The 25,577-nt window shown below is 37.4% G+C and overlaps 1 protein-coding gene across 2 annotated transcripts in view; it reads right to left on the bottom strand.

The window, feature by feature from the left end:
* Positions 1–20,794, bottom strand: part of LOC109101288 (zinc finger protein 704-like) — a 49,230-nt gene extending 28,436 nt beyond the window's left edge. The window contains exons 1-2 of one of the 2 annotated variants that reach the window (XM_042712784.1): positions 20,380–20,794; positions 18,293–18,513 (exon numbers count right to left, since the gene is read on the bottom strand). In XM_042712784.1, the coding sequence (XP_042568718.1) occupies positions 18,293–18,513; positions 20,380–20,586 (428 nt within the window). In that variant the 5' untranslated portion in view covers positions 20,587–20,794. The remainder of the gene's footprint in view (positions 1–18,292; positions 18,514–20,379) is intronic. The other variant, XM_042712785.1, reaches the window with a different exon arrangement.
* Between the last annotated feature and the right edge of the window lie 4,783 nt (positions 20,795–25,577).

Raw genomic sequence — 25,577 nt, 5'->3', positions numbered from 1 at the left:
TGTTAGGGTGTTTTGGAGGCTGTGAGTGTTGCTATGTAGTTGCTAAGCTGTTCCAAGTTCTTGTTATCATGTTGCTAGGGTGTTTTGGCGGCTGTGAGTGTTGCTATGTAGTTGCTAAGCTGTTCCAAGTTCTTGTTATCATGTTGCTAGGGTGTTTTGGCGGCTGTGAGTGTTGCTATGTAGTTGCTAAGCTGTTCCAAGCTGTTGTTATCATGTTGCTAGGGTGTTTTGGCAGCTGTGAGTGTTGCTATGTAGTTGCTAAGCTGTTCCAAGTTCTTGTTATCATGTTGCTAGGGTGTTTTTGGCGGCTGTGAGTGTTGCTATGTAGTTGCTAAGCTGTTCCAAGCTGTTGTTATCATGTTGCTCACAACTTGACACAGCTTACAATTTGAAATTAATATAACCCAACCATAAGCTTAAAATATTTACATGCAAAATAACGTTATCATGTTGCTAGGGTGTTTTGGAGGCTGTGAGTGTTGCTATGTAGTTGCTAAGCTGTTCCAAGTTCTTGTTATCATGTTGCTAGGTTGTTTTGGCGGCTGTGAGTGTTGCTATGTAGTTGCTAAGCTGTTCCAAGTTCTTATTATCGTGTTGTTAGGGTGTTTTGGCGGCTGTGAGTGTTGCTATGTAGTTGCTAAGCTGTTCCAAGCTGTTGTTATCGTGTTGCTAGGGTGTTTTGGCGGCTGTGAGTGTTGCTATGTAGTTGCTAAGCTGTTCCAAGTTCTTGTTATCATGTTCCTAGGGTGTTTTGGCGGCTGTGAGTGTTGCTATGTAGTTGCTAAGCTGTTCCAAGTTCTTGTTATCATGTTGCTAGGGTGTTTTGGCGGCTGTGAGTGTTGCTATGTAGTTGCTAAGCTGTTCCAAGTTCTTGTTATCATGTTGCTAGGGTGTTTTGGCGGCTGTGAGTGTTGCTATGTAGTTGCTAAGCTGTTCCAAGCTGTTGTTATCATGTTGCTCACAACTTGACACAGCTTACAATTTGAAATTAATATAACCCAACCATAAGCTTAAAATATTTACATGCAAAATAACGTTATCATGTTGCTAGGGTGTTTTGGAGGCTGTGAGTGTTGCTATGTAGTTGCTAAGCTGTTCCAAGTTCTTGTTATCATGTTGTTAGGGTGTTTTGGAGGCTGTGAGTGTTGCTATGTAGTTGCTAAGCTGTTCCAAGTTCTTGTTATCATGTTGCTAGGGTGTTTTGGAGGCTGTGAGTGTTGCTATGTAGTTGCTAAGCTGTTCCAAGTTCTTGTTATCATGTTGCTAGGGTGTTTTGGCGGCTGTGAGTGTTGCTATGTAGTTGCTAAGCTGTTCCAAGCTGTTGTTATCATGTTGCTAGGGTTTTTGGAGGCTGTGAGTGTTGCTATGTAGTTGCTAAGCTGCTCCAAGCTGTTGTTATCGTGTTGCTAGGGTGTTTTGGAGGCTGTGAGTGTTGCATTGCAGTTGCTAAGCTGCTCTAAGTGTTTGTTAGCATGTTTCTAGGGTGTACTGAGTAGTTGTAAGTGTTGCTACTTTATTCTGGACACATGTGTGTTGCTATGCAGTTGCTAAGGCATTTCAAGTGGTTATCCTGTTGCTAGAGAGTTGTTGGAGGCTGTCAGTGTTGCTTTGTTGGTATGAAGTGTTGTAAGGGTCTGTTGGCATGTTACTTAGAGTGTACTGAGTGGTTGTGAAGGTTGCTAAGTTGTTCTAATTTGCTGTCAGAACATTGTTCAGGTGTTGCGGGCAAATGTGAGTGTTGCTATGTAGTTGCTGAGCTGTTCCAAGTTGTTGTTTTCATGCAGCTAGGGTGTTTTGGATGCTGTGAGTGTTGCTATGTAGTTGCTAAGCTGTTCCAAGCTGTTGTTAACATGTTGCCAGGGTGTTTTGGATGCTGTGAGTGTTGCTATGCAGTTGCTAGGTGATACAAGTTGTTGTTATCATGTTACTTGTCTGTTGTCTGGGGCTGACAATGTTACTATGCAATTGCTACGGTATTCTTGGTGTTTGTTGGCATGTTTCTAGGGTGTACTGAGTAGTTGTGAGTGTTAATAAGTTGTTGTAACTTGATGTTAGAATGCTGTTTCGTGTGTTGTGGGCACACGTGTGTTGCTTTGCAGTTGCTAAGGCATTTCAAGTGGTTATCATATTGCTAGGGTGTTGTTGGAGGCTGTGTTACTATGCAGTTACTAAGGTGTTGTACGGGTTTGTTCAAACATTGTTTCGTTGTTGTGGATAAATCAGAGTTTTGCTATACAGTTGTAAAGTGAATTTTATTACTGTTAGGGCATTGTGGTTGGTTGTGACTCTTGCTATGCAGCTGCTAAGTAGTTGTAACTTGTTTCTAGAGTGTTGTGAATAGTCGAATGTGATGAAGTGTTGCTATTGTGTAGTTGCTTTGGTATTTCCAGCGGTAGTTAGCATGTTGCTAGGGTGTTGTCAGAGGCTGTGAGTGTTGCTGTGAAAGGTGTTCTAAGTGTCTTTAAGTATGTTTCCAGGGCATACTGAGTGGTTGTGAGTTGTTGTAACTTGCCGTCAGAATGTTGTTTGGGTGTTGTGGTCAAGTGTGAGTGTCACTATGCAGTTGCTAAGGTGTTCCAAGTTGTTGTTATCCTGTTGCTAGGTTGTTGTTGGAAGCTGTAAGTGTTAGGTAGAACACTGTTTTTGTGATGTGGCAAGTTGTGAGTGTTGCTACACAGTTGCTAAGGTGTTCCTAGTGGTTATCGCTGTGTTGCTAAGGTGTTCTAACTTGCTGTTTCGGGTGTTGTTGGAGACTGCGAGTGTTGCTATGCAGTTGCTAAGATGTTCTAAGTGGTTAGAATGTTTCTATGGTGTGTTGGGTGGCTATAAGTGTTGCTATGCAGGTTGTTCTAGGGTGTTGTTGGAGGCTGTGAGTATTGCTTTGTGGTTTCTAAGTGGTTGTTAATGTACTGTTAAGGTGTTGTAGCCAGATGTGACTGTTTCTATGTGGTTGCTAAGGTATTCCAAGTAGCTGTTAGCATATTGTTGGGGTTTTGCAAGTGTTGCAAGTCAAAAGAGCCCAATGCTCCATTTTTGTGCATGATTTTTTTCTGGTGTACATTCGCCAGACAAAATAAGACATCTGATTGTTTAAAAAAGTAACAGCACGTAACAGCACATCCTTTGTGTTCTGGTCCTCAGATTATGAACTATATCAACAATGATAAACATACGTCAAGTTGGTTATCATCTCTGCTGGTGGCACATGTGTCAGTATGTATCAAAAACAGTCACGGCTGACTTTAAAAATGGGAAAATATAATGGAATTTGATGGACCCAAAATACATCTGCACTTAATAAGGAACACAGTTGTGTTCTGTGTTGCAATTTTAGTATCTGACCACAATGAAAATGACCCTTTTTAACCCATCCATATGGGAATAATGTGAACATGTCTAATTCTGCTTTTAACGGTGTATTCGGGGCACCGCTTAGTATCCCCAGCCAACACAGCTCAAGTGTGTAAACACAGTACAGAAATAAATAGTGAAGAACATATCTGAGACGAAACAGCTGAACTAATCAAACAAACAGGCCTTAAGCAAACCTCACCAACCACTTCCCGCAGAGAGAGAGAGAGACAGACCCGAACACGGTGCTTACAGCTACAGGGCCAATGTCTGCAAGAGAGCATTTTGTTTCTTTGTCTAAACGGTTTCACAATTCTAAAAACCTTGTTTATTCCCAGGGTAAATTTGAATTTCAGTCCCAGATTCTCAGTGTAGTGTCAGACTCTTTGAAATTACCTTTTATCCACATGATAGCGAGAATAGCAGTGATTTTTTAGTGAGTATAGCAAATAATAATGCATAATAATATATATATATGTATGTATAATACAATAGCCTACTAGTGTGATTTTAAAGTCCCTCTGAAGTCACTAATTTTATCCCTTATCTTTAATAATTAAAATTATATAATTAAACCTTTTTTTCCTCATGAAAATGACTTCTTTATGTCTTAAAATGGCTTGAATGTAACTCTACACCCTTACCTGATTTAGTATACGCAGATCTATGATTATGTTAACTATTCCACAGCAGCTTAGACCTGCTCCACTTTCACTTAGTTAACTGAAGTAAGAAACGCTACACAATGGCAAGCAGCAGTATTGGATAATGGTTATGAAAGAGTGAACCTGTGAGTGAATTTATTTAAATTCTGAATGGAATATATATATATATATATATATATATATATATATATATATATATATATATATATATATATATATATATATATATATATATATATATATATATAGCCTACAAAGCCTTTGAAAAGCGCTTTCTTTATAATCACTGAAAAGCTGTCACTCATCTCAGTTGATCGCGATCTCATGAAGTTCTGTTATAATCAATGAAGCTCTACACTGCACAATTAATCTCTTATTTAGATCCCACCTACACTTTGTTATAATGAGAGGATTTCTGCGTTTTGAGCAATGAGTGGATTCTGACTAACTTAAACACCTCTGATTGGCCATTGCATTGATGAAATCAACAGATATGACTGCTATTGGCTACATTACTCAATGCTGCAAAACCATGTTGTAAACAGAAACCTTTGACCAGGCATGAAAAGCCCCTTGCCCTGCAAGTAGATGAGATTGATTATTGTGACGGTATTAAACGGGAGGTTCTACACTGCATTTTTGTGACTGTCTACATTGCTATTTTAAGGAGAAAATGCTCAGTGATGGTGCTGACTGATGAATTTGCACATGGTTTGCCTTTAAGTATATTAAAAACACCAGACAAACATGTAAAGAATGTTAAAAACTTGATTTTTACCATGGGGGTCTTTAAATATTTAAATGCTGAGTATTGTGATAACATTCAAATACAACTGTCACCAAAGTAAAACATTGTTTATATCTGTTTTATCTAATGGGATGAAGTTCTCAGTCTGTTCATCTCAGATCATATCCATCTCCATCCCTTCCTTGAATGTTTGCACAATCAATTCAATGTGTTTGTTTTAATAAGAACAACCTTACAAACACCCTGAGGAAGACAAACGTGACACAATTTATGTAGCACTTTGTTTATTTAGGTTTCTCCGACTGATCCAAGATCAGATATACGTGAGAATGTGCTTCCTTTACAGACTGCTCAGAGAGAGAGAGACAGATGAGATACAGTCTGACAGAAAGATTTCAGATTATTGATTTGATCTGTTTTCCTGCATTACATGCACTGAGCTTGCAGGAATTAATACAATTATGTGCAACACTCACAATCACATGCCGAAATTCAGGGCCTGATATTATAACATCGATACTTGGCGTCCTTGTCTGTATACAATATTGCCAGGTAAAAATTTGTGATGCTATGCCTTAATGACTTTCCCCCACCCCTTAATATATATAATAATATTATAAATGTAAAGTAACCAATAACCAATGGAGTTTATTATTGTTGTGCAGAAGAGTGTTGAACAGCGTGAACACCTTTTGTGTGAACTGTTAATTTGAGATACACACCTTGGTGGTGAATTTACAGCCACGTGTGAATCAAATGGCAAGAAAAAGAATAACCTCACTCTGAATATCTATTTTAAAATTACACAAAAATAAAAAGTGGCCTTAAAACTTCATATAACTGTGGTAGCAGGCCTGAGAACCAAAGCTTGGTTTCTTCAGTGGGATATTTTAATTTCTTTTTTTGTTTCAAGCTAAATGTAATATGCTGAGTTTTTTTTCTCTCTCTCTTTCTTTCACTTCCCTTCCCTCAATATATCCCTTCCTTCCTTGGACTACACAATTATGCTGAACCGTACTCATGGTAAATACAGCTTTGCACTGAATAGCTCCAAAAACATAAACATGAAGGGCTTTTGTATGCACACAAATGCTAAGCTTTTCTGCCAATTGTTCGTTTGGATTCAGTTCACTTCAGAAAATTATTGCTTTAAATACTAGCAGTTACACCAATAAGCATCCATGTGGATTTTTGTGGATTTTGCACTAAGATCTCATTCATTCATTTTATTCAAGAGTACACGAACAAGAGAAAAGGGAACATTAGGCAGTTTTACTTACTACTCTGAAGAAAACTGAAGAAAAGCACATAATACTTCTTATAATCCAGAAATCATATGAAGCTGCAGTGCATTGTATGAATGGATTTTATATAATGAACAGAATACACAAACATTTTTAAAAGTTTTGTGTTCATGAAGGTTATGTATAGTGCCAGTATGGCTGTTTTGGCTCATTTCATGCAGCTGGAGCGATAAACTTCTCTTTGAATTCTGACTGACTGTACAGATTTAGATCAGTGCTCAGATTGGGGAAGTGCAGAGGAAATCAAATCTGTGGAAGACTAGTTGAAAACACAGGATTTCTGAGTATTGAGTGATTAATATTACAATAAAGTTGGGCTTCTAGAGCTTCTTTTTTTATTATTATGATCTTTATATTCCAGAATCTGGGGTACAAAACATATTGAACAAATATCGCCACATTCGCAAAGGATCACAACGAAAAGTCCCAAAAGTGCTATGCAATCATTTCCAGAAGAGATTCCGCAACTCTTCAGCATTATTTGCACATCAAATTCATTAAGAATGCAGTAAACTGGGACAAACCTTATCAAAACTAGTACGGAACTGAAAACAAAATTATTATTAATCTATACCAACACAAGTGAACATTATGCTTCTCAGTAACAATTTTGATATCACAAAAGAAAATTATTTAAATAAAATTTACAAAATTGTATGTGCTCTTTATTTATTTAGCAGTTAAGTAGTATTGCCAAGTTTAAAAAAAGTAATAACGTAAACAGTACTAAAGGAATAACAATAAAAAATCTGCTCAAATTACTAGAATAGTTTTCATGGTTATTCTTCTTATTATTATTATATGATGCAATATTACATAATAAAGCTAGTTAAAACTTGACCATTCAAATAGTTTGTTATTACATCCTAGAACAGATTCAGCTTATAAAACTTGAAACTACTGATATCTGAAACTGAAAGAGTAAAGCAGCTTTGAAGCTATTGCATAAAGTGCTATATAAATAAAATTGACCATCTGATTACATGCACTTATGACATAACTGGCTGTGTTGACATTAATATCCTGCCAAGACAAGCATTTCGACTGAGAAGTGCATTTGACCGTTCATGAGCACAGCACCTCTCACATGCAAGCATGTACTCATGGGAGCTTAAAAGCAGTGGCTTTAAGTAGACTGTAAAAACAATTTTTTGAAATTGCAAATAAAACAAAGATTATTGTAGTATATTTTAAAAGAAAATTCTGTCTTTCTACTAAATTTCATGTTTAATTCAATGAGTTACTTTTCTTAATTAATTCTTGCATGTAACAGCAATTCCTGTATGAAAAGTTCTTCAAAGTAAATCCTACACCATTTTTTCCCCCAGTGTACCAAAGTCAGGTGATACTATTACGGGTATTTTAAAATGAGTACCAAAGTACCAGGACTTTTGACATCTTAAGTCCAGAGACGATGTGATTGGATCTGTCCATGGTTTGCTTGGCCAATAAATTTATCTCCTGGAGTTGGGTCAATGATTATTGCTCACTGACTCTATGTAAATCCAGACTGCTCTCTCACCCAATGTAATCCACACTATACTGTGGCAAATCAGATTATCACAGCGAGAAGCCAAACCTGCTGAATCAACAGTTCAGAGAAACCACGCTAACTTAATCAAATTTGCAGCAGAGACGTGTTTCTTCAGTCCTTTCACTGTGTAATTTCACAATATCACAACAGATGTGAAGTTAGCTGTGACACTAATTCATGCCATGTTGGGATGAAATGGTCTTGTGGTGTGGTTACGTGATAATGGAATAGAGGCCAAAAAAATGAAGTGGCCAATCCACAAGTGAGCTTGTAGGTGTTTTTCAACACTAGATGATTTCAAGTAGTTCATTCATGGTTTGGTCCACCTACACAGACCTTGACCCTCAATCCAAGGCCCTGGGGTGCAAGTCACGCTGCAGTGTGGTCTAGTTTTGCTTCAGGTTTTTTTTGGACCCTGTGGTTCAGGCGAGGTGGCTGCGACTCAGCTTCTCTAAATCCACCACACTGGGTGTGGCCGTAAATACCGCTAACGTTTTCTAGGAACTCAGCAGAGAGCTAGAGAGTGTATTTAAGTGTGTTTGTGTGCATAATGTAGTTTGCCGGGATCACAAGACAGCAGCCTAATGTTTAGAGCAAATGCGCACAGGCAGGAGATAAAGCAAACAGTGGAAGCGGAAACCAGTAAAACCACTCTGACTTGTTCCAAACTCGACAATGGACCACAGTTTTAAAGGTGAGGGGGTCAGTGCTGAGTTAGCGCAACAATGAACGTTCAATACTAGCAGAAACAACATGAAGGAATATTCCAGCTTCAGTACAAGTTAAAGCACTTTGTTAGTAAAACAACGCAGAATAACCATTGCAAGAAAGTTCATGTCAACTATTACTCAAGATAAAACTCAATCCTGTATTAACTTTGGGCATTGATCATGCAAAATCCATTACAGTGTAGATCTGAAACCATAAGAGAGCAGAAAATGGAGCGACAACTAAAATGAATGCAATAAGATTCTGTCTGTTTGTTTCCCTGATTTATATTGAAGTGGCTTACTGTTAAAAAATCTTTTTGAAAGCAGAAATTATTTTACAAGGATCAAAGTAATTGTTGTGCAAGTGTGGGGGTTTTAATGAGTGAGAGCGGTCCAAGATGAAGCAAAGCGGACTTGATCCTGGAACGGGGCTCTCATATTGTAGGGATTTAGAGATGGATCTGGTGCCATGACCCGGAGCAAAGAGTAGAGGCCACTGGGTCACTGCAGCAAAGACAGAGTTGAGGATAAAGCATAAAATACTAAGATATAATCAATTTTCTATAATATTTGCCCAAGTCTAAACACATCAAAGAGCACATGATTTCCTGAGCGTCATGGAAAACCAAACTCAAATCGGCCGGGTTCTTTATGACACTCTCGAGGTTTTGGAGAGGCTGCTGGAAGCATGACAGATTCATCTGGAAAAGAGGGAACTGAGAGAAAAAAGGGAGAGATCTAGCCGTTTTTAGAAGTCAGAGTAGGCTGCCATTTATTCCCAAGAAGAAGTCGAGAATTCTACTAATGGTTATGTAAGATGTGGGTGTGTGAATGGTAAAGAAGAGAAAGAGCCTCAATGGTGCTTTCCTCTGGTTCCTGCATTTCTCTTGAATCCATCAAGAACTCAAAGGCCAAGAATCATCATGCAATGACAATTTACAGCTGGGCCGGGAGCAGTAAAATCTGTAAAGTTATCCACATATGCACATAATAGACTCATTTCAAAAGGATAAATATCAGTAAAATATATTCTGCGCACCTCTTGATAAGAAATACTCATAAACTACTGTACTTTCATAAAATAATGATCAACTTGGAGCAAATTACACAAACAAGCTTGTTGGATACACAAGGAGGCTGAATTTCTTCATTCGGTGCGGCACACCACAATCTGCGAAGGAGCTATTATGACGAGCAAAATATGAGCAAAATAACAAATGAAAACTATAATCAAGAAAGTAAACAGCATAGCTTAGGGCAATCGAGGCAGTACAGCCAGTAAAAACATTTGATTAACTGGCTCTTCATCTCCCTACAGACAAACAACGAGTCCACAACCAGCATTCCTTGACAAGAGTTCAGGTCTGTTAGAAAAAAACAAACTTCTTGTTGGTTCTGTGGTTTTTTCTTGCATGCTCGCTGTCCGTGCGCTCTGGACGTACCATGCTGATGTCTGGGGTCAGAGCCGTCGTCTGGTGCTGAATTTTTGTCTGCCAGAAATTTCACAATTGTGGCCACAGCCTCGTGTTGGATCATGAAAGCTTCAAAGCTGCTTTTGGTAAATTCAGCACCAGAAAAAACTGCTTTAAAAGTACTGAGCGATTCCCTCGGGCAGCATTAATTGCGTAAGTATCCGCTATTATATAAAAACAAAACGGGCGATCCAAAGTAACAGAATAATAGGGATTTTTCAGATGGTCCAGTTGAATGGCAGCAGTTAACAGTTTTTGTGTGTGTGTGTGTGTGTGTAGTGCAGGCATGCAATGAGGCCATTAAATCACTTTTGTTGAACAGACATGTCTTATTTTACTGAAGATTAAAATGGGCTTGTTTTGATCCCTATCTTACTTAGACAGGAACTTAGGTTTAGACAATTTCCATGTTGTTGTATATTGATGGTGAACTAAAATGATTTTCTGAATCTGGAATAAGTGTCACATATCACATTCTCTTGGGTCCTTCAGGAGCTTCCTATAACTGCTAAATTGTGCCACTAACTGTAAAATAATTTTTTTCAAGTAAAACTGCTATAGAAGAATAATTTCAATATACTATAAGGATTCTGGTCAATACCAATAAGCAGATAATCATTTCATGTTATGTATGATAACCATTACACATCTGATATTAAAACAATATACTATTTTGTCTAAATAAATACAGAAACCCCCACTAAAAACTCTAAAGAATCATTTTTAATTGTATGAATTTTGGCATAACAACATTTTTGAGATTACAAGTGTTATAAAATGTGTTCTTAAATTATTATTATATTTAAAGATGAACTTAAAGTGAATGTTAGATTATGCAATGCAATAATGCAACAAACAAAACATTCACATATGTGACCCTGGACCACAAAACCAGTCTTAAGTGTCAATTTTTCGAAATTGAGATTTATACATCATCTGAAAGCTGAATAAATGATCTTCACATTGATGTATGGTTTGTAAGGATAGGACAATATTTGGCTGAGATACAACTATTTGAAAATCAGGAATCTGAGGGTGCAAAAAAAATATATAAATATTGAGAAAATCACCTTTAAATTTGTCCACATGAAGTCCTTAGCAATACATATTACTAATCAAAAATTATGTTTTGATATATTAACGGTTGGAAATGTACAAAATATCTTCATGGAACATGATCTTTACTTAATACTCTAATGATTTTTGGCATAAAATAAAAAGTAATTTTGACCCATACAATGTATTTTTGGCTATTGCTACAAATATACCCCGGCGACTTAAGACTGCTTTTGTGGTCCAGGGTCACATATATACACACATACAAAGAAAACCTTTTGGAATATGTTCAGTATGACTGACATGGCTTGATACAGACACAGTATGTAGTTGAAATCAGAGTCCTTTCCCTAGAAAATCATGATGAAATCCAATCATGTATTGAGGCATCAGGCTGCTATGACTGCCCATTTAGATCATGATATGAATGTTAAAGTCATTGTGAAATGCTTCTCGCAACACATTCCATATGTGACATTTTTCCAAGTGAATCATGATATAATTTCACTTTTTTTTTTCTGATTCAATTGTGATAAGTAGACCGAATTCCTAGCTATTTGTTGGTTGTTTAACATTATCACATAGCCATAGAGTGGCCTGATGATGTCAGGGGTTAAGGAAAGATGTTTCAAAGGAAGATAAGGTTATGTATTTTTAATAAAGATAACAAAGATAAAATAAAAATAAAAAAGTCAGCAAGGATTAACAAAGTAAAAAAGGCTGATTTCATTCAAACAAGACCTAAATGTGGTACTTTCACAATACTAAAAAAACCTTCATAAGATCATGTCAAAGGGAAAGAACTAAAAATATGACGAGTCCTCAATCCTCTGTTTCCCTTTTCCAGATGCGGAACAAAGCAGCCAATTAAACTGCAAGCATCCGAAGCACGTCCCCTCAAATATCATCTGGAAGTTTTGGTTCCTCTCTTCAGTTTCACAGACGCTCATCCTCCGCTCCATAACATGAGCACGCCGACTTACACTGTTATCTGTTGCGGCTTCTGATAATATCAACACAACGAGTCATAACAGAAGTTAATAACAGGTTTCAAATTGAGGCACAAAGGCGCATGTCCTTCTCAAGTGGTCACAGTTTCACCTTAAGCTCTGTGTGCTTGGGCAAGCCAAAGGAACGCTGTAGGTGAGTGACAGATGGAGAAAGAAATGCCTCCCACTCACCCTTTGGTTTGCTTCATATTAACGGCTTGCTGGTTGGCCAGACAAGAGATATACGTGCTGGTTGACATGAACACATGAGTCATTCCTGTGGCTCTTATACGAGGGGGCCTTTGACGCCATAGATTTTGAGAGCAGAGGTCATGACCCACTGAGAGGTTCAGAGTAAGAAAGTCAGTAAGCTGGAACTACAGATGCTCTGACCTCTTCTGTAAACACTGCGAGTCAGTTTAACGTGGCTATTAGTGTGATTAATTATAAAGAAAGTCATTATTGTAGTTCATGTCAAAAAAACCCAACTGCACAATGTTACTTTCGTCTATAGTCTTCAGTCTGAGTATGTGTGACACCATACATATTCAAATCTTTTAAGAATACAGAACATATATTTCATTAGTACTTTAGTCTCTTATTTGATCAAAAACACTGCAAAAAAAAAAAAAATCTAATATTTTGCATATTTTTACAAAATAATGTTTTTCCATTTGAATATATTGTAAAATGTAATTTATTTCTGTGATGTAAAGCTGAATTTTCTGCATCATTACTCCAGTCTTCAGTGTTACATGATCCTTCAGAAATCATTCTCATATGCTGCTTAAGAAAACAATCTTGCTGCTTAATGTTTTTGTGGAAACCATGACATTTATATATTTTTCAAGATTCTTAGATTAATAGAAAGTTCCAAAGTTTTTTGGTAACATTAGAAATGTTTTTATTGTCCCTTAAAAAAATAAATTTTATACACCTTTGCTTAAAAGAAGTATTAATTATTTTAAAGAAATCTCAAACTTTTGAAGGTTAGCATATATAAAAATGGTATTTGAAACAATATTCATATGTGTAACAGCATTTTATAACTAATAGTATACGATATTGTTGTCACATACATTTCTATGTAAAAAAAAATAGCGGTTCAATCCAATAATTTCCTTAATAAGTAAGGAAAAAGATAACTGACATCACTTCTGATTAAAGTAGCATTGCATTTTGAGATACAGGGGATTTTATGGGATTTTACAAGAATATTATTGGATATATGGGATTTTTCTACAATACTGATGACAAACGTTTGCAGTTTATTATACTTTAAAACTATATTTTCAATAAACTATGACTTGGGTCTATGACTGATAGAGGGCTGACATTATGCAAATTATTAGTTATTTCTGCTGTAAAAGAATTATGCAATAACGGATGCACAGGAAGTTCATGAAGCATTGTTCTTTCTGAATGCCATAAGATCAAGGTGACCACATGACTGGACTTGTTCATATGAAACCTCAATGCTGACTTCACCTTATCTTGAAGTTTATTTCAAAGGCTCGCACAAGCAGATACAAGAAAGGTTTAAAAAGCGAGGGTTTCAGTCTGCTGGTCTTCCACCTTGGCTTTTGTCTCTCAGTATGCTTTAGATGAACGCTGATAAGGGAAGAATAGATTCAAGCGTTGACTTGCTGCCAGTGTGACCTATCAGCCACAGTGTAAAGCAGTGACTTTTTACTGATTTGTCAGGCAAGCCTGAACATGTCAATGAAAGACTAATGTGTGTAGAGCTACTCAAGAAGTGTATGGTCACATTTGCAAAAAGGTGTTGCAGTTCCTGCACTCAAGAATACCTCAACATGAGAACAATGTGTGCAATACAATATAGCCAATTTAAAACTGGGTGTAACTAACAGAGATTTATTTCAATGGCCAAAAAAGAAAAAGCATGTCTTAGAGTTAATAACATTAATGGGCAAATTTCCTTATATGTAAAATGAAAGAACTGGGTTCAAAACCAATACAATTCATTAATGATTCTGCTTCGCTGTAGTATTTTGCATAATTTTTTAAAGCAAAAGTCTTTAATATTATTTGTATTAATGCATTACATTGATAGATAAGTGGCACTTTTAACCTCTTTTTGATCTTCATTTTCTTTTTTGTTTGCTTGATTAAAACCATTGTAGACAATGAACTAACATTTAATATTAATATGCATATTATAATGATAACTTACATTTATGCACAGTAATTGTTTTCTGTCTATAGCTTTGGACCATAAAACCATAAGATACCTGCCAAGCACATATAAACACACATAAAAGACAGCAATGTGACAGATGTATACAGCAGAGATAGAGTGCCGAAGGTGAAAAACATAAAAGACTCATGGAGGAGTCATAAAACACGACAGATAAAGCTTGTGTTGGATTTATCTCACAAACATCAGCTTTTCTCACTGTAACACTGCAGAGAAGGGACCATTTGCCTGCATATCTGAGAGTTTTGCATAAATTTACAAACCCTTAGGGAGAATGAGATCCAGGTTATCATTTAAAATTAAAATCAAGCCCACACTGATCATGTAGAAACACAAAGCAACAACTGTAGCTTCACAGTTATTGCTACAATACTTTTTTACTGACAGAGTGGCACAATAAATCCCTTTAGACAAATTTTTAAAAATCAAAAATGCAAATTAAAGGTAACACGTATAATTTTTTTATTTTAAAATACTTCTATCCTAGTTTAATATGCAAAGTTTGTGGTGCTATCAAAACATTGCTCTGTTTGTTTAACTTGTTTAATCTCGACAAGACTGACGCAGCAACAGCTCAACCAATGGCATAAGTTTGGGGTGGGGCTATCTGTTTAGCTAACCAATGGCAGACAGGGGGAGTGTTGAGGAAACTTGCTCAGAAAAGACTATAGCTGCATCCCAAATGATGCACTATACGCTATGCACTTATACACTATGTACTTATGCAATAAGTATTCAACCATGTAGAGTATGAATTATAAAAATACATTACTTCGCTACATAATTAAAGCTGTGACAGCTGAGTGCATGAAGTGTCCAACATTCCACACTTCATTTTTTCAGTTATTTAAGTGCATCATTCATGTATTTAAAGTGCACTTTTTCTTCGTTATAGAATAGTGCATAAGTGTGCGATTTGGGACGAACGTTATATGAACATGTACTGAGTGCTATGTCATAAATTCAGTGAGTAATATAAAAGCCTTATTGTAAATAAAGTCAAAGTAATTTGCCTGAACTTGCTATATCGGCACATTTAGTTAAACACACACAAATACATTGTCAATTCATACTCTGAAAAACATCCCACGCACACACATTGATTCAAAACTGACATTTACCTATGCTGATTATGGTTTGTGCACATATCTCTTAAACAACTTTCAGCCCCAAGATTCAGTCTCGTTTAATAATCAACCTGGTCTGGATTGGTAATGTGTCCTTGAACAGCATAGTTCACCCAAAAATCGTTTGCATGACTCTCTTCTTTTTTACTCACATGAGGACGAGTAAATGATGACAGGGTTATTACGGGTAAACTATTCACATAGATGTATTTGGGATGAATATGATTTAAGAAAGAATAAAAAAGTGATGGGCATGAAAGAATGAGAGTATGAAAGACAACAAACAGAAAAGAAAACAAGACAGAAACAGAGACAGAATGCTACATTTGATCAGACATTCCTCATAAACACGCCAAAAAGGAAGGTTGCATAAACAGAGACTGAGCGCTGACCGAGCAGCCTGTCTGTCTCCTCCACGCCATCCTGTGCTATTATATTATTGCTATCAGCCTCTGGTATGCTGAGGGTCATGTTAGAGGTGAAAAAGCCACTGACTGCAAGACACTCAATGTAACTTCTGTTCTAAGAATGTTTTAGGAACTTAAAGGGGGGTCTAATGTTATTTCATGCATTCTGAGTTATTTACACTGTTAAAGAGTTGGATTCTCATGCTAAACATGGCTAAAGTTTCAAAAATGGAGTTGGACGTATATTTGGCACGTCTTTCTGTACCAAATATACTCGTTCCGTGTTCGAGTAAGTTTCGGAATTTTTTTTCCGAGCATGGCCCTGTATGACGTCATGAAGGGTGGAATTCCTTTTATGGGCTCTTATCCTGGAAGAGCGCACACAGATCAACCAGAGCGAGAGCGAGAGCAGTCCATCAGGGGTTACAGAAGTCATCAGCAGCCCTGCACAGGACTTGCTCGAGAAGAATGTCTCCAAAGAAGTGTGTTTTTGGTTGTGAGGGAAAGATAACCTTGTTCAGCTTCCTAAAGAACCCAGCGTTACATTAACAGCGGATGCAGTTTGTTTCTCCAGGACAGCAACGGAGTTTCGCGCATGTGTGTGCTTTTTTCCCCTTCTTTTCAATGATGAATGTTTTATAAACAAGGCCCAGTTTGACGCTGGATTTGCACATGGTTTGATATTGAAAGATGGAGCGGTCCCAGCTATAAAAGATCCCAGTCATGGGTTGGAACCACAGACTGTAAAAAACATGAACGTAGTGTCCTTGACGTCACACGTAGGTTTCCGAAGAGCGTTTTTGAAGCCTAAAGTGGGCGGAGCCGACCATCGCTATCTCAGCAGCACGTCACCACGCGTCACTCCCAGATAATCGAAAATGGCCAAAAAAGCGGGAGCTGGTTGCTGAAACCACGCCCACCTATCACAATCCACCTGTCACTCAAGTGGCCACGCCCTTAATTATGCAGAACTTTAAGGCTTATTATAATTTAAACGGATGAGTTATAAAAAAAATTCACCCCCCTCACAGTTGTCATGAAGGGCAAAATTAGCAATATAGACAAAAACAATTTTTTGAACCAGGCTGTAAACATGTTTTTTTCTGCTGTAAAGTTGGGGATTTTAACATGGGGAGTCTATGGGACTGACTCCCTTTTGCTGCCAGCCTCAAGCGGCCAGTTGATGAATTGCAGTTTAAGTCACTTCCGTGTTGGCCTCACGAGAGAGAGTGGGAGGTTGCCGCTTGGTCGGAACAGCAGGCGGTAAATAAAACTGCATCAAATTTCTGTGTTTTGTTGGCAATCAGTGCGTAAGTGCTCGTGACTCTTTAGCTCCGCCCACGTCACGCCTCCAGGAGCTCAGCTGTTCTCTGAGAGAATCGTAAAGCTGTATCCTTCTTCTATAATCTGATAAAACTAAAGACTCTTCGGAGATATGAAAGATACAATATTACTCAAGATTAACACGAGATCGGCAGAAACTGTGTGTTATGTCCCCTTTAAGTTGATGCAGTTCACCATAAAGGCTTGTAAGCAATTGAATGCAAGCAAGCTGAATGACAGTTTAACCAATGAACAGATTAAAACATGTCTGATCAAGCAACACTTCATTCCACTTTTACAAAGAATGAGCCATTAAACCTAGAAAAAAACTTGACAATCAAATCAGTGGAAGTACCAGTGAGATCTATGACTCATGATTCAAGTCTTTAATGTTTCCCTCAGGCCTGGTTTGCGTGAATTCAACACAGATTAACTTACTCTACTGCATGTGAATAACTATAACAAACTAAACTATACTGCCATTCAAACGTTTGGACACAACTACTCATTAATGCATTAGTGCCTGCCCACTTTTTCAGTCTTCTTTAAAGAGTTATAAGCCATGAACCGAAGGTAAAACACAGCGTTTCAAACTTACATCAGAAGCAAAAATGTATTTGAAAATCAAACAAAAAGATAAATGTACAAGACTGAACTTAACAGCTTTAGTGAGGGAAAGAACTACAATCCCATGATGCATTGCGAAAAACAATCAATTAAAAAATGATGGAGAAACATAAAACTATTGTTGATTATACCAGTAGAAACTATATTTTAAGTTTACTGCAAAATGTGCTTATATATACAGTATACTAATATTCAGGTGTATTGACAGTATAGCTTTTCCCTGCATAGCTTTGTTTGGCGCAATCTGTCTGTCAGGACTCTCTGATTGGTAGAATTTCTGAACAGCATCATGGGTAATGTAGTTTTTCATCACAAATTCAGCTGTTAAACACAATTATTATAAAATAAGTTGAAATAATGCAAATCAATGGCTTCAACAAAAGCAGATACCATCAATCAACAACCCTGAAACTCACAGTAGGCCTGTCTCAAAAGGCTTTATGAGTTATTGTTAAAAATCAATTTCCATCTGGAGAAAATTAAATGGTTTTTACTTCCAAAATCCGACTGCAGCAATTGTCCACTTTTTGAAATAATAGAAAAGTAATCACAACTACTAAAAAACACAAAAGTTTTGAAAGTATGGAGTTATTTACTAACTGCACAGGGTGCAATCTGGGAATGAGATGAGACTTAGTAAAAGTGCCCAAACTTTTGACTAGTAGTGTATATTTGCACACAACACACACTGAATGCTTATGCATTAACATAACTACTATATCAGTGATGGGCTGAGTTTGGCGACAACTATCAGAACTGACCTGTCATGTGGGACGGGGATGATGGAGGACGTGTGTGGGCGCGGTGTCTCGGGAGACGGCAGGCGACACCCTGGCTCCCCTGGCCCTCTCACTGGGCTCCGGGCCTCCATGTGGGTTTGGTCTTGTAGCCTGAAGCCATTCAGGATCAGGCGATGAGCAGGGCAGCCATGTTTAAGGACCCCACCTGAGCTCTGTTCGTCGTCCTCTCTGCCACATGCAAACTGAAAACAGTAAAATTAGTCATATAATTTTGGTTTATCAGTTGGGACATCTGTCCAAGAAGGAAATTAAACAAAAATTTAATTCGGTTTTAGCCACATAGTAATATTATCTTGGTAACATTATTTATGATAGTTGTTCATAGACCTAAAGAAAATGATTGACAAGCACAGTTTTCTCTCCATGTTAAAACCGAAAGTTGGAACTGGACATGCTGAAGGGCCCTTCTTTAAAAAGCCAAATGTGAATCATGATTTGCTACTGCTAATCAATAAGAGGTGATATTAGAGACATTTTTTTCTGGAGAACATTTTACTGGATAAAATATTGCATAGTCTGAGATCCTGAGTCATTAATACTGTTGAACCACTTTCCAGGGTTATTATACTTAACTAAAACTAAAACCAAAAAATAAATAAATAAATAAATTATGTTACTTGAAATTAAAATAAAAGTGGGGAAAAAAGAAAAAATATAAACTGATACACACACACACACACACATATATAAAATTACTAAAACACAACAAAATTACTAAAACTGAACTAAAATTTTAGTAAAAACAAGTAAGATCTATGACAGGAAATCTCAGCAAACTTCCAAAGGGGCCAAAAGAAAAAAACAATAAAATTATTAAATTATTATATGAATAATACATTAACATTAATATATGCACATTATACTTCACCCCTCAATAACTTCTTTTTATTGATAAACATGCAGATTTCTGAGACCTTTGGAAACACAAAATCAATTAATTGAACTCCCAGTTTGTGTTAAACCCACTGTATGCTCAAACCTGAGGAGTGTATGTAATGTAGCCTATGCTCAAACCTAACAAACATGGACTAAAAGCAACAAAACTACAATATTGAATGCTCTTTATCTAAAATCTAGGGCCGAAGATTAAATTTGACATTTATTCTTGAATTAACGAAGCATCCTCTCAGTTGGTATTATAACTGTCTATACCAGCCTACTAGCCTCCTCATTCCTGATGTGCCATATTAAATAATGAATTATCACCACTGATCTATAAACGTTCTCTATTATAGATCAGTGGTTATTACTCACTTTTAACATGCATAACTTTAATACCAAGTACTATTTTCACTTAAAAAATAAACAAACAGAAATGCAAAATATGTTGTAAGTTACTTCCCGATAGCTTAAATGGCATTTAATAAATGCACGCACGCCCCCAAAACATTGCGCTCATGCATGTGCCGCAGCACAGGCAGCGTCGCGTTGCGGCCCGCAGCACAGCAGATACAGTATTCTGACGCGTCCTCGCGGAAGGGGGCGTGTCGCGCTTCTGAAGGCTCTGAACGACGCTCATGGTTACTTCACCCATAAACGACGCTCAAACCAACTGTCAATATAATAATAAACACGACGTAAGTTACATATGGAAACACTCGTTTTTAATCAGTAAAGCCATCACAAGAGGAAACACTAAACCTCGTTCCTGTGAAAACAAACTCTTCCACCGGCTTCAGCTCGCGGCAGAGACTCTATGGGGGAGGGGTGACTCGGTTAAATGTACCAACCCCCTGCCTTTTTTTTTCTTTAAACTTTGAACATGCAAGTTAAGTCGCCATCTTAAAATACGTGCAAAACAGTTAACACAGACAACAGTGTAACTGCAACGATTAAATGAGATTGCATTTAATCCACAAGCAGTCTCTCCATGCAGACTTGAGTTTTAATCGAAATGCAGAGCTGCCGTTGCATGACTGCACCGTTACTATCGATCTGACTTTTTTATAAATGCAGCGAACTGTCATAAAAAATAAATAATTAATAATAATAATAATAAAAAGTAAGTGCATGCAAATCTTAAATGAGCATGCATCACTTAACGTTACCTTCTTATGAATGTAGTGCCGCTCTCTCGTTGGGGTATAATAATGTCCATTTGGAGAGATCTCCTTGCCAAAGTTTCTTAGTGCACCTTCATGCAGCGCGTGTGTTTTGAACGCTTTCCCGGTGACCGACTCGCGGTGCGCGGCGCAGCCCCCTTCACGCGTGCTGTCGCCGGCTCGAGGCTGCTCGAGGAGCCGCTTGGAAGTCATTCTCACCCTGGATCAAATCTGACTAAAGCAAAATCACCAGCGCTCGGAAGATTTTAGTGCTGAGCATAAGATGCATTTAACAGTATTGTGTAGACTACGACTCCCTGTCGAGAGTGTATTTCACTACGGACCCTAAAAGCAGCCGGTCAAAAGGGATAAAAATGATTGTTTTGCTTTTCTCTCTCGCTGAGCCCGACGCCACGCCCACTCTATCCTGCGCGTGCAGCCAGGCGAGGTTCGCTCGGCCCCGCCCCTCATTGATTCTGATTGGCTCTCGGCGTACATAAACATTCTATTTAGGCACGCGGCCATCGCAGATCTGCAGCTGATTGGTCGTTCGGGAAACGTCGGAATGGTTTTTCTCTCGAGTTTAGGAGGTGTGTCTCGATGGTTTGCCGGCCGGTACAGACAGAGAGGAAGAGAGAAAAAACACCGGTAAAAATTGACGCACTTTCTAAAACGAATAGATTCTCAGCTTGAATGTCTCTGTACGGCGAAACAAATCATTAAAAAATAACTTGTGGAACACATATGAACACAAACATAACTGGGAAATACTGTTAATGAGCATTCAAGCGAGTTTCCCTGCTGAAGAAAAAAAAACAACATCTCAAACCAGCCTGAACTGGTTTGCTGGTTTTAGTTGGCCTTTCAGTTTTAAAGGGGTTTCAGGCATTTTCAGCCGGTCAGACAGGGAGATCAGGTAAACAGCTGAGCAACAGATGTCTAGGCCTGGAGACCACCCTAAACCAGACAAGACCAGCAAAAAAAAAAAAAAAAAAAATAGTTTTGTTTTTCAGCATAGTTTTCAAAACCGCCATCCTATATGCAGTTCTCATAATGCACGAAACTTAATATGTCAAGCAAAGAGTTTGACTTTTGATGCTCATTTTGTGGATCTTCTAGAAATGTATGTATTTGTGCGATAGATAATAATTTAATAGAAATTTTCAAAGACTTAATAATGCATTCTCCCACCTTATAAACTGTTTACTATTAAAGCCTGTTTCCAGCACAAAAAGGAAAAATAAAACAGGTAATTGTGACTTTTTATCTCACGGTTCTGAGCTTTTTCACACAATTCCAAGTTTATATCTCACAATTGTGAGAGAGAAAAAAATTCAGAATTGCAAGATATAAACTGCCAATACTCACATTTGTTTTCCTCAGTATTCTCAATTGTTTTGTTTTTTTCACAACACAATAAAAAGGTACGTTTTTATCTCACATTTCTGAGTTTAAATGTTGAGTTGTGAGATAAAATACACTCTTTTTTTATTATATGTATTAACTTTATTGATCATTTTATTTAGTTTTTCATTTGATGGCTGAAAAGGGCTTTATTAAAAGAAGTTTTTTAATATAGTTTTTTTATATAAATATAAATGTGTGTTATATTTTGGTGTAGTATTATAAATATACAACCAGTCATAAGGTGCAACTTTATTAAAAAAGTAAAAACAAATATTCATATGAATGATTTTTTTTTTTTATAGAAAACATTACAATCTTTTGCACAGAATATTACTAAACAGATTTTTTTGTTTGTTTTTTGTCTTTATACACTATACCAGGGGTGCCCAACCCTGCTCCTGGCGATCGACTGTCCTGCATTGTTTAGCTTCAACCCTAATCAAACACACCTGCCTTTAATTTTTAAGTGAGCATGAAGACCTTAATTAGTTGCTTCAGGTGTGTTTGATTAGGGTTGGAGCTGAACTTTGTTGGACAGTCGATCGCCAGGAGCAGGGTTGGGCACACCTGCACTATACTCTGTTACACTTTGGATGGACCACACATAAATTCTGTTACGCCAAGGACATATGCTGGGGAAGCAGTGTTACAATGCACACACTTCACAACATACAACCTAAACAGCAGAAGTAGAAACCTTTCATTGCTTTTAAAAACATCAACACCAGAGCTTTTCTTTTATAATATAGTTATGTTGCATTGCAGTACGCTCTATATACATGCGATTTGGTCTGTTTTGTTATGGTAGAATGTCCATTTTTGTTTAACCACATACGGTTGAGTGAATAAGAAGCATCACGTCAGTCAATAAGTCTGTTGAATGCAAGCAGATGGATTTTTAATAGATATTTTATTTACATACTTGCCAATAAATATCTTACTTCGGGCATGTAATTTCTCCGCCTCCTTTAAGAACAAACGGTTGAAAAACCAATAAACCCTTGTGCAACCTGTACAAATCACACCCTGAAAGATCTCGTTTTCATTAAAAACAATGCACGGCCAGACGATCGGTTCTCCCAGCCTCTCTCAGAAGCGACAACATCAAAAGCACCGATTAACCCTGCAATACATAGCAAGCCTTGTGCTAGAAGGACAGATTCAGAAGTGGGAGGAACCGCCAAACTAAAGCTAAAGTGGAGCACACTTCCTCCCTCAATATTGCAAACGTCAAATCTCAAGGACACATGTTAATAACGGCAGGGAGGGCCTACAGTTGCTTTGAGACCAGATCCCCACTGTTTTGGATGAGTCCTGGACCAGATATGTGCTTTGTGCTCCCTGAGAAGATCCATAACCTCTCAGCAGCAGCCGCCTGTGGCGTCTCCACTTGCCATTTGGTGACTGGTATTCCCTATTTTTGGCACTATGTCTTTTAGTGAGAGGCACGGGAATGAATTATACATTATATCTGATGCACCAGAGAGGATAAAGAAAAAACGAGAGCTTTTGTTTCCAGAAGCATGCATTGCGAGCAAGGAAATAGTTTAAATAGCCTTTACTTGAACAGAACAGTGGAACACGAGAATGGCAGTGATAGTAGCTTTCTCAACACGTTGCTACAAGTGGAAACGAGTTAACCAATACAGTTTTATAAGAAAATAGAGTGGCATAAAAATCTTTCATCTTGGTATATATTAAAACTGACATGACGAACCCAACGTTTCTCACCAGAGGTTGCATGTGACATGGATGAGGACAGTATCTTGGTTATTTATCCTTAGTGAACTCTATCTATCCATCCCTGAGCTGATAATTTGGCCCTCTCGAATCCCAAAATCCCTTTCCTCTGGGCCTTTCCTGTAACCCTCCAACAGACTTCAATGATCTGAATATGCTGAGTATACTCAGTGTAGTAAAGTCACCAACCATGCATTGGAGATGTTTTATTTCATGCCGATGGCCCTCGGAAGTCTTCGGGGATCATCTCGAATGGTTTCCCCTTGCAGAGGTTGCTCCATTGTGCTATTATTTTCCCTGATCCTAATCCAAGCTCCCATAATGCATGTGGGAAAGGCATTGTTTACAATAGGATCAAGTCGCACAGACAGCCTAGAATATGAGACGTCCTTCCAAAAGACATTTGCTAGCAACTATAAGCCTTGTGCTGTGTTTTCCTTGGACACTGTCTCCATGAAATGCTGCTGTCGGCGAAGCCAGCCGGAGGCCCAGTGAGCCGGGGAGCAGTGCTGGCACACACTGACCTGAGAACAGTGGATCAAGAGCGGCCCTGGCCAAACTAGAAGCATTTATTGCCCTCTGTACGCACGCCACAACGTTCCAGCACACAAGCCTCACAAACTCTCATGTTAACAATGGCATGTTGACTAGCTAGGCTGAGGCATCCCGAAAAACCTTGTTTTGCTTTTTTTTTCTACCTTCTATTCTGTTAATATTTCAAAAATGTCAAATCTTGTGAGAAACGAGTGGCATATCACTAAAACTACCTGACACATATAAAGACTGGGCAGAAGTGGCATGCTGTAGACAAAATAACCAAAAATCAAAAGAAATTTAAGAGCTAATGCACTTATACAACCATAAAGTGACCTTTAAACAGGCTCACATGGAATCTGCACCCGAAAAACCCCACAGAAAGCTCTGCAAAATTGTTGATTCATTATTTTGCAGGTTTCTTTATTTAATATTTGTATATATAAATAATCGTTAGTTATTATTTGAATAGAGAGAGATACCCACACTACTGTTCAAATGTTTGGAGTCTGTAAGATATTTTTTAAAGGAATCCATTCTTTTATTCAGCTAATATAATGTTACAAACTATTTCTGTTTCAAATAAATGCTGTTCTTTTGAATCTTTTATTCATCAAAAAATCCTAAATATATATATATCATTGTTTTCACAAAATTATTAAGCAGCACAACTGTTTTCAACATTGCTAATAATAATAAAAAGAAATTCAGCTTTTTTTATAAAAGGAATAAATTGTATTTTAAAAGATATTCAAAGAGAAATTAGTTTAAACCATAATAATATTTAACAATATTGCTGTTTTGACTGTATTTTTGAATAATAAAAAATGCTTCCTTGGTGTGCATAAGAGACTTAAAAACATTTTTAAGAAGTCATACAGACCCTAAACTTTTGAACATTAGTGCATATACAAAATATTATTATTATCTATGTATTTTATTGCAAATAATAATAATGGTATCTAATGCATTCAGGTAACCAGGTAGCTTCATTAAACCCATTTTATCAATATTTAATCAATTACAAATAATTCTGCAGATTCTTCTCCAAATTCAGTGCCAAAATAAATAAATAAATAAATACCTGCAGATTCCATCTGAGCCTGACTGTAAGTTACATGCGTACTGACAAAATGACCAGACCGTATGTACACCACCTAAACTGTCAGACTGCATACAGAATGTTTAAGGTGGAAAACAAGAAGTTTTTCAGCTAAACTAACACTGTGATGGTGGCTGGCCATCTCAAGCTGAGAGAACCAGTCAGGTGTGTTTTCAGAGCGGGAGGGGACGGGGAATAAGCTGACATTTCATGTGCCCCCTGTGTTAATGTGCATTGGGACTGACCGACAGTGTGTATATTGTGATTTTACACTACCTGTCAAACGTTTGGAATATTCAAGATTTTTTAAATGTTTTTAAAAAACATTTCTTATGCTTACCAAGGCTGTATTATTAATAAAAAAATACAGTAAAACTATAATATTGTGAATAATTATTACAATTTAAAACAACAGTTTTCA

The sequence above is a fragment of the Cyprinus carpio genome, chromosome A23 (genome assembly GCF_018340385.1).
Source record: "Cyprinus carpio isolate SPL01 chromosome A23, ASM1834038v1, whole genome shotgun sequence".
Lineage (NCBI taxonomy): Eukaryota > Metazoa > Chordata > Actinopteri > Cypriniformes > Cyprinidae > Cyprinus > Cyprinus carpio.
This window is presented reverse-complemented; position numbering and strand designations above follow the sequence as displayed.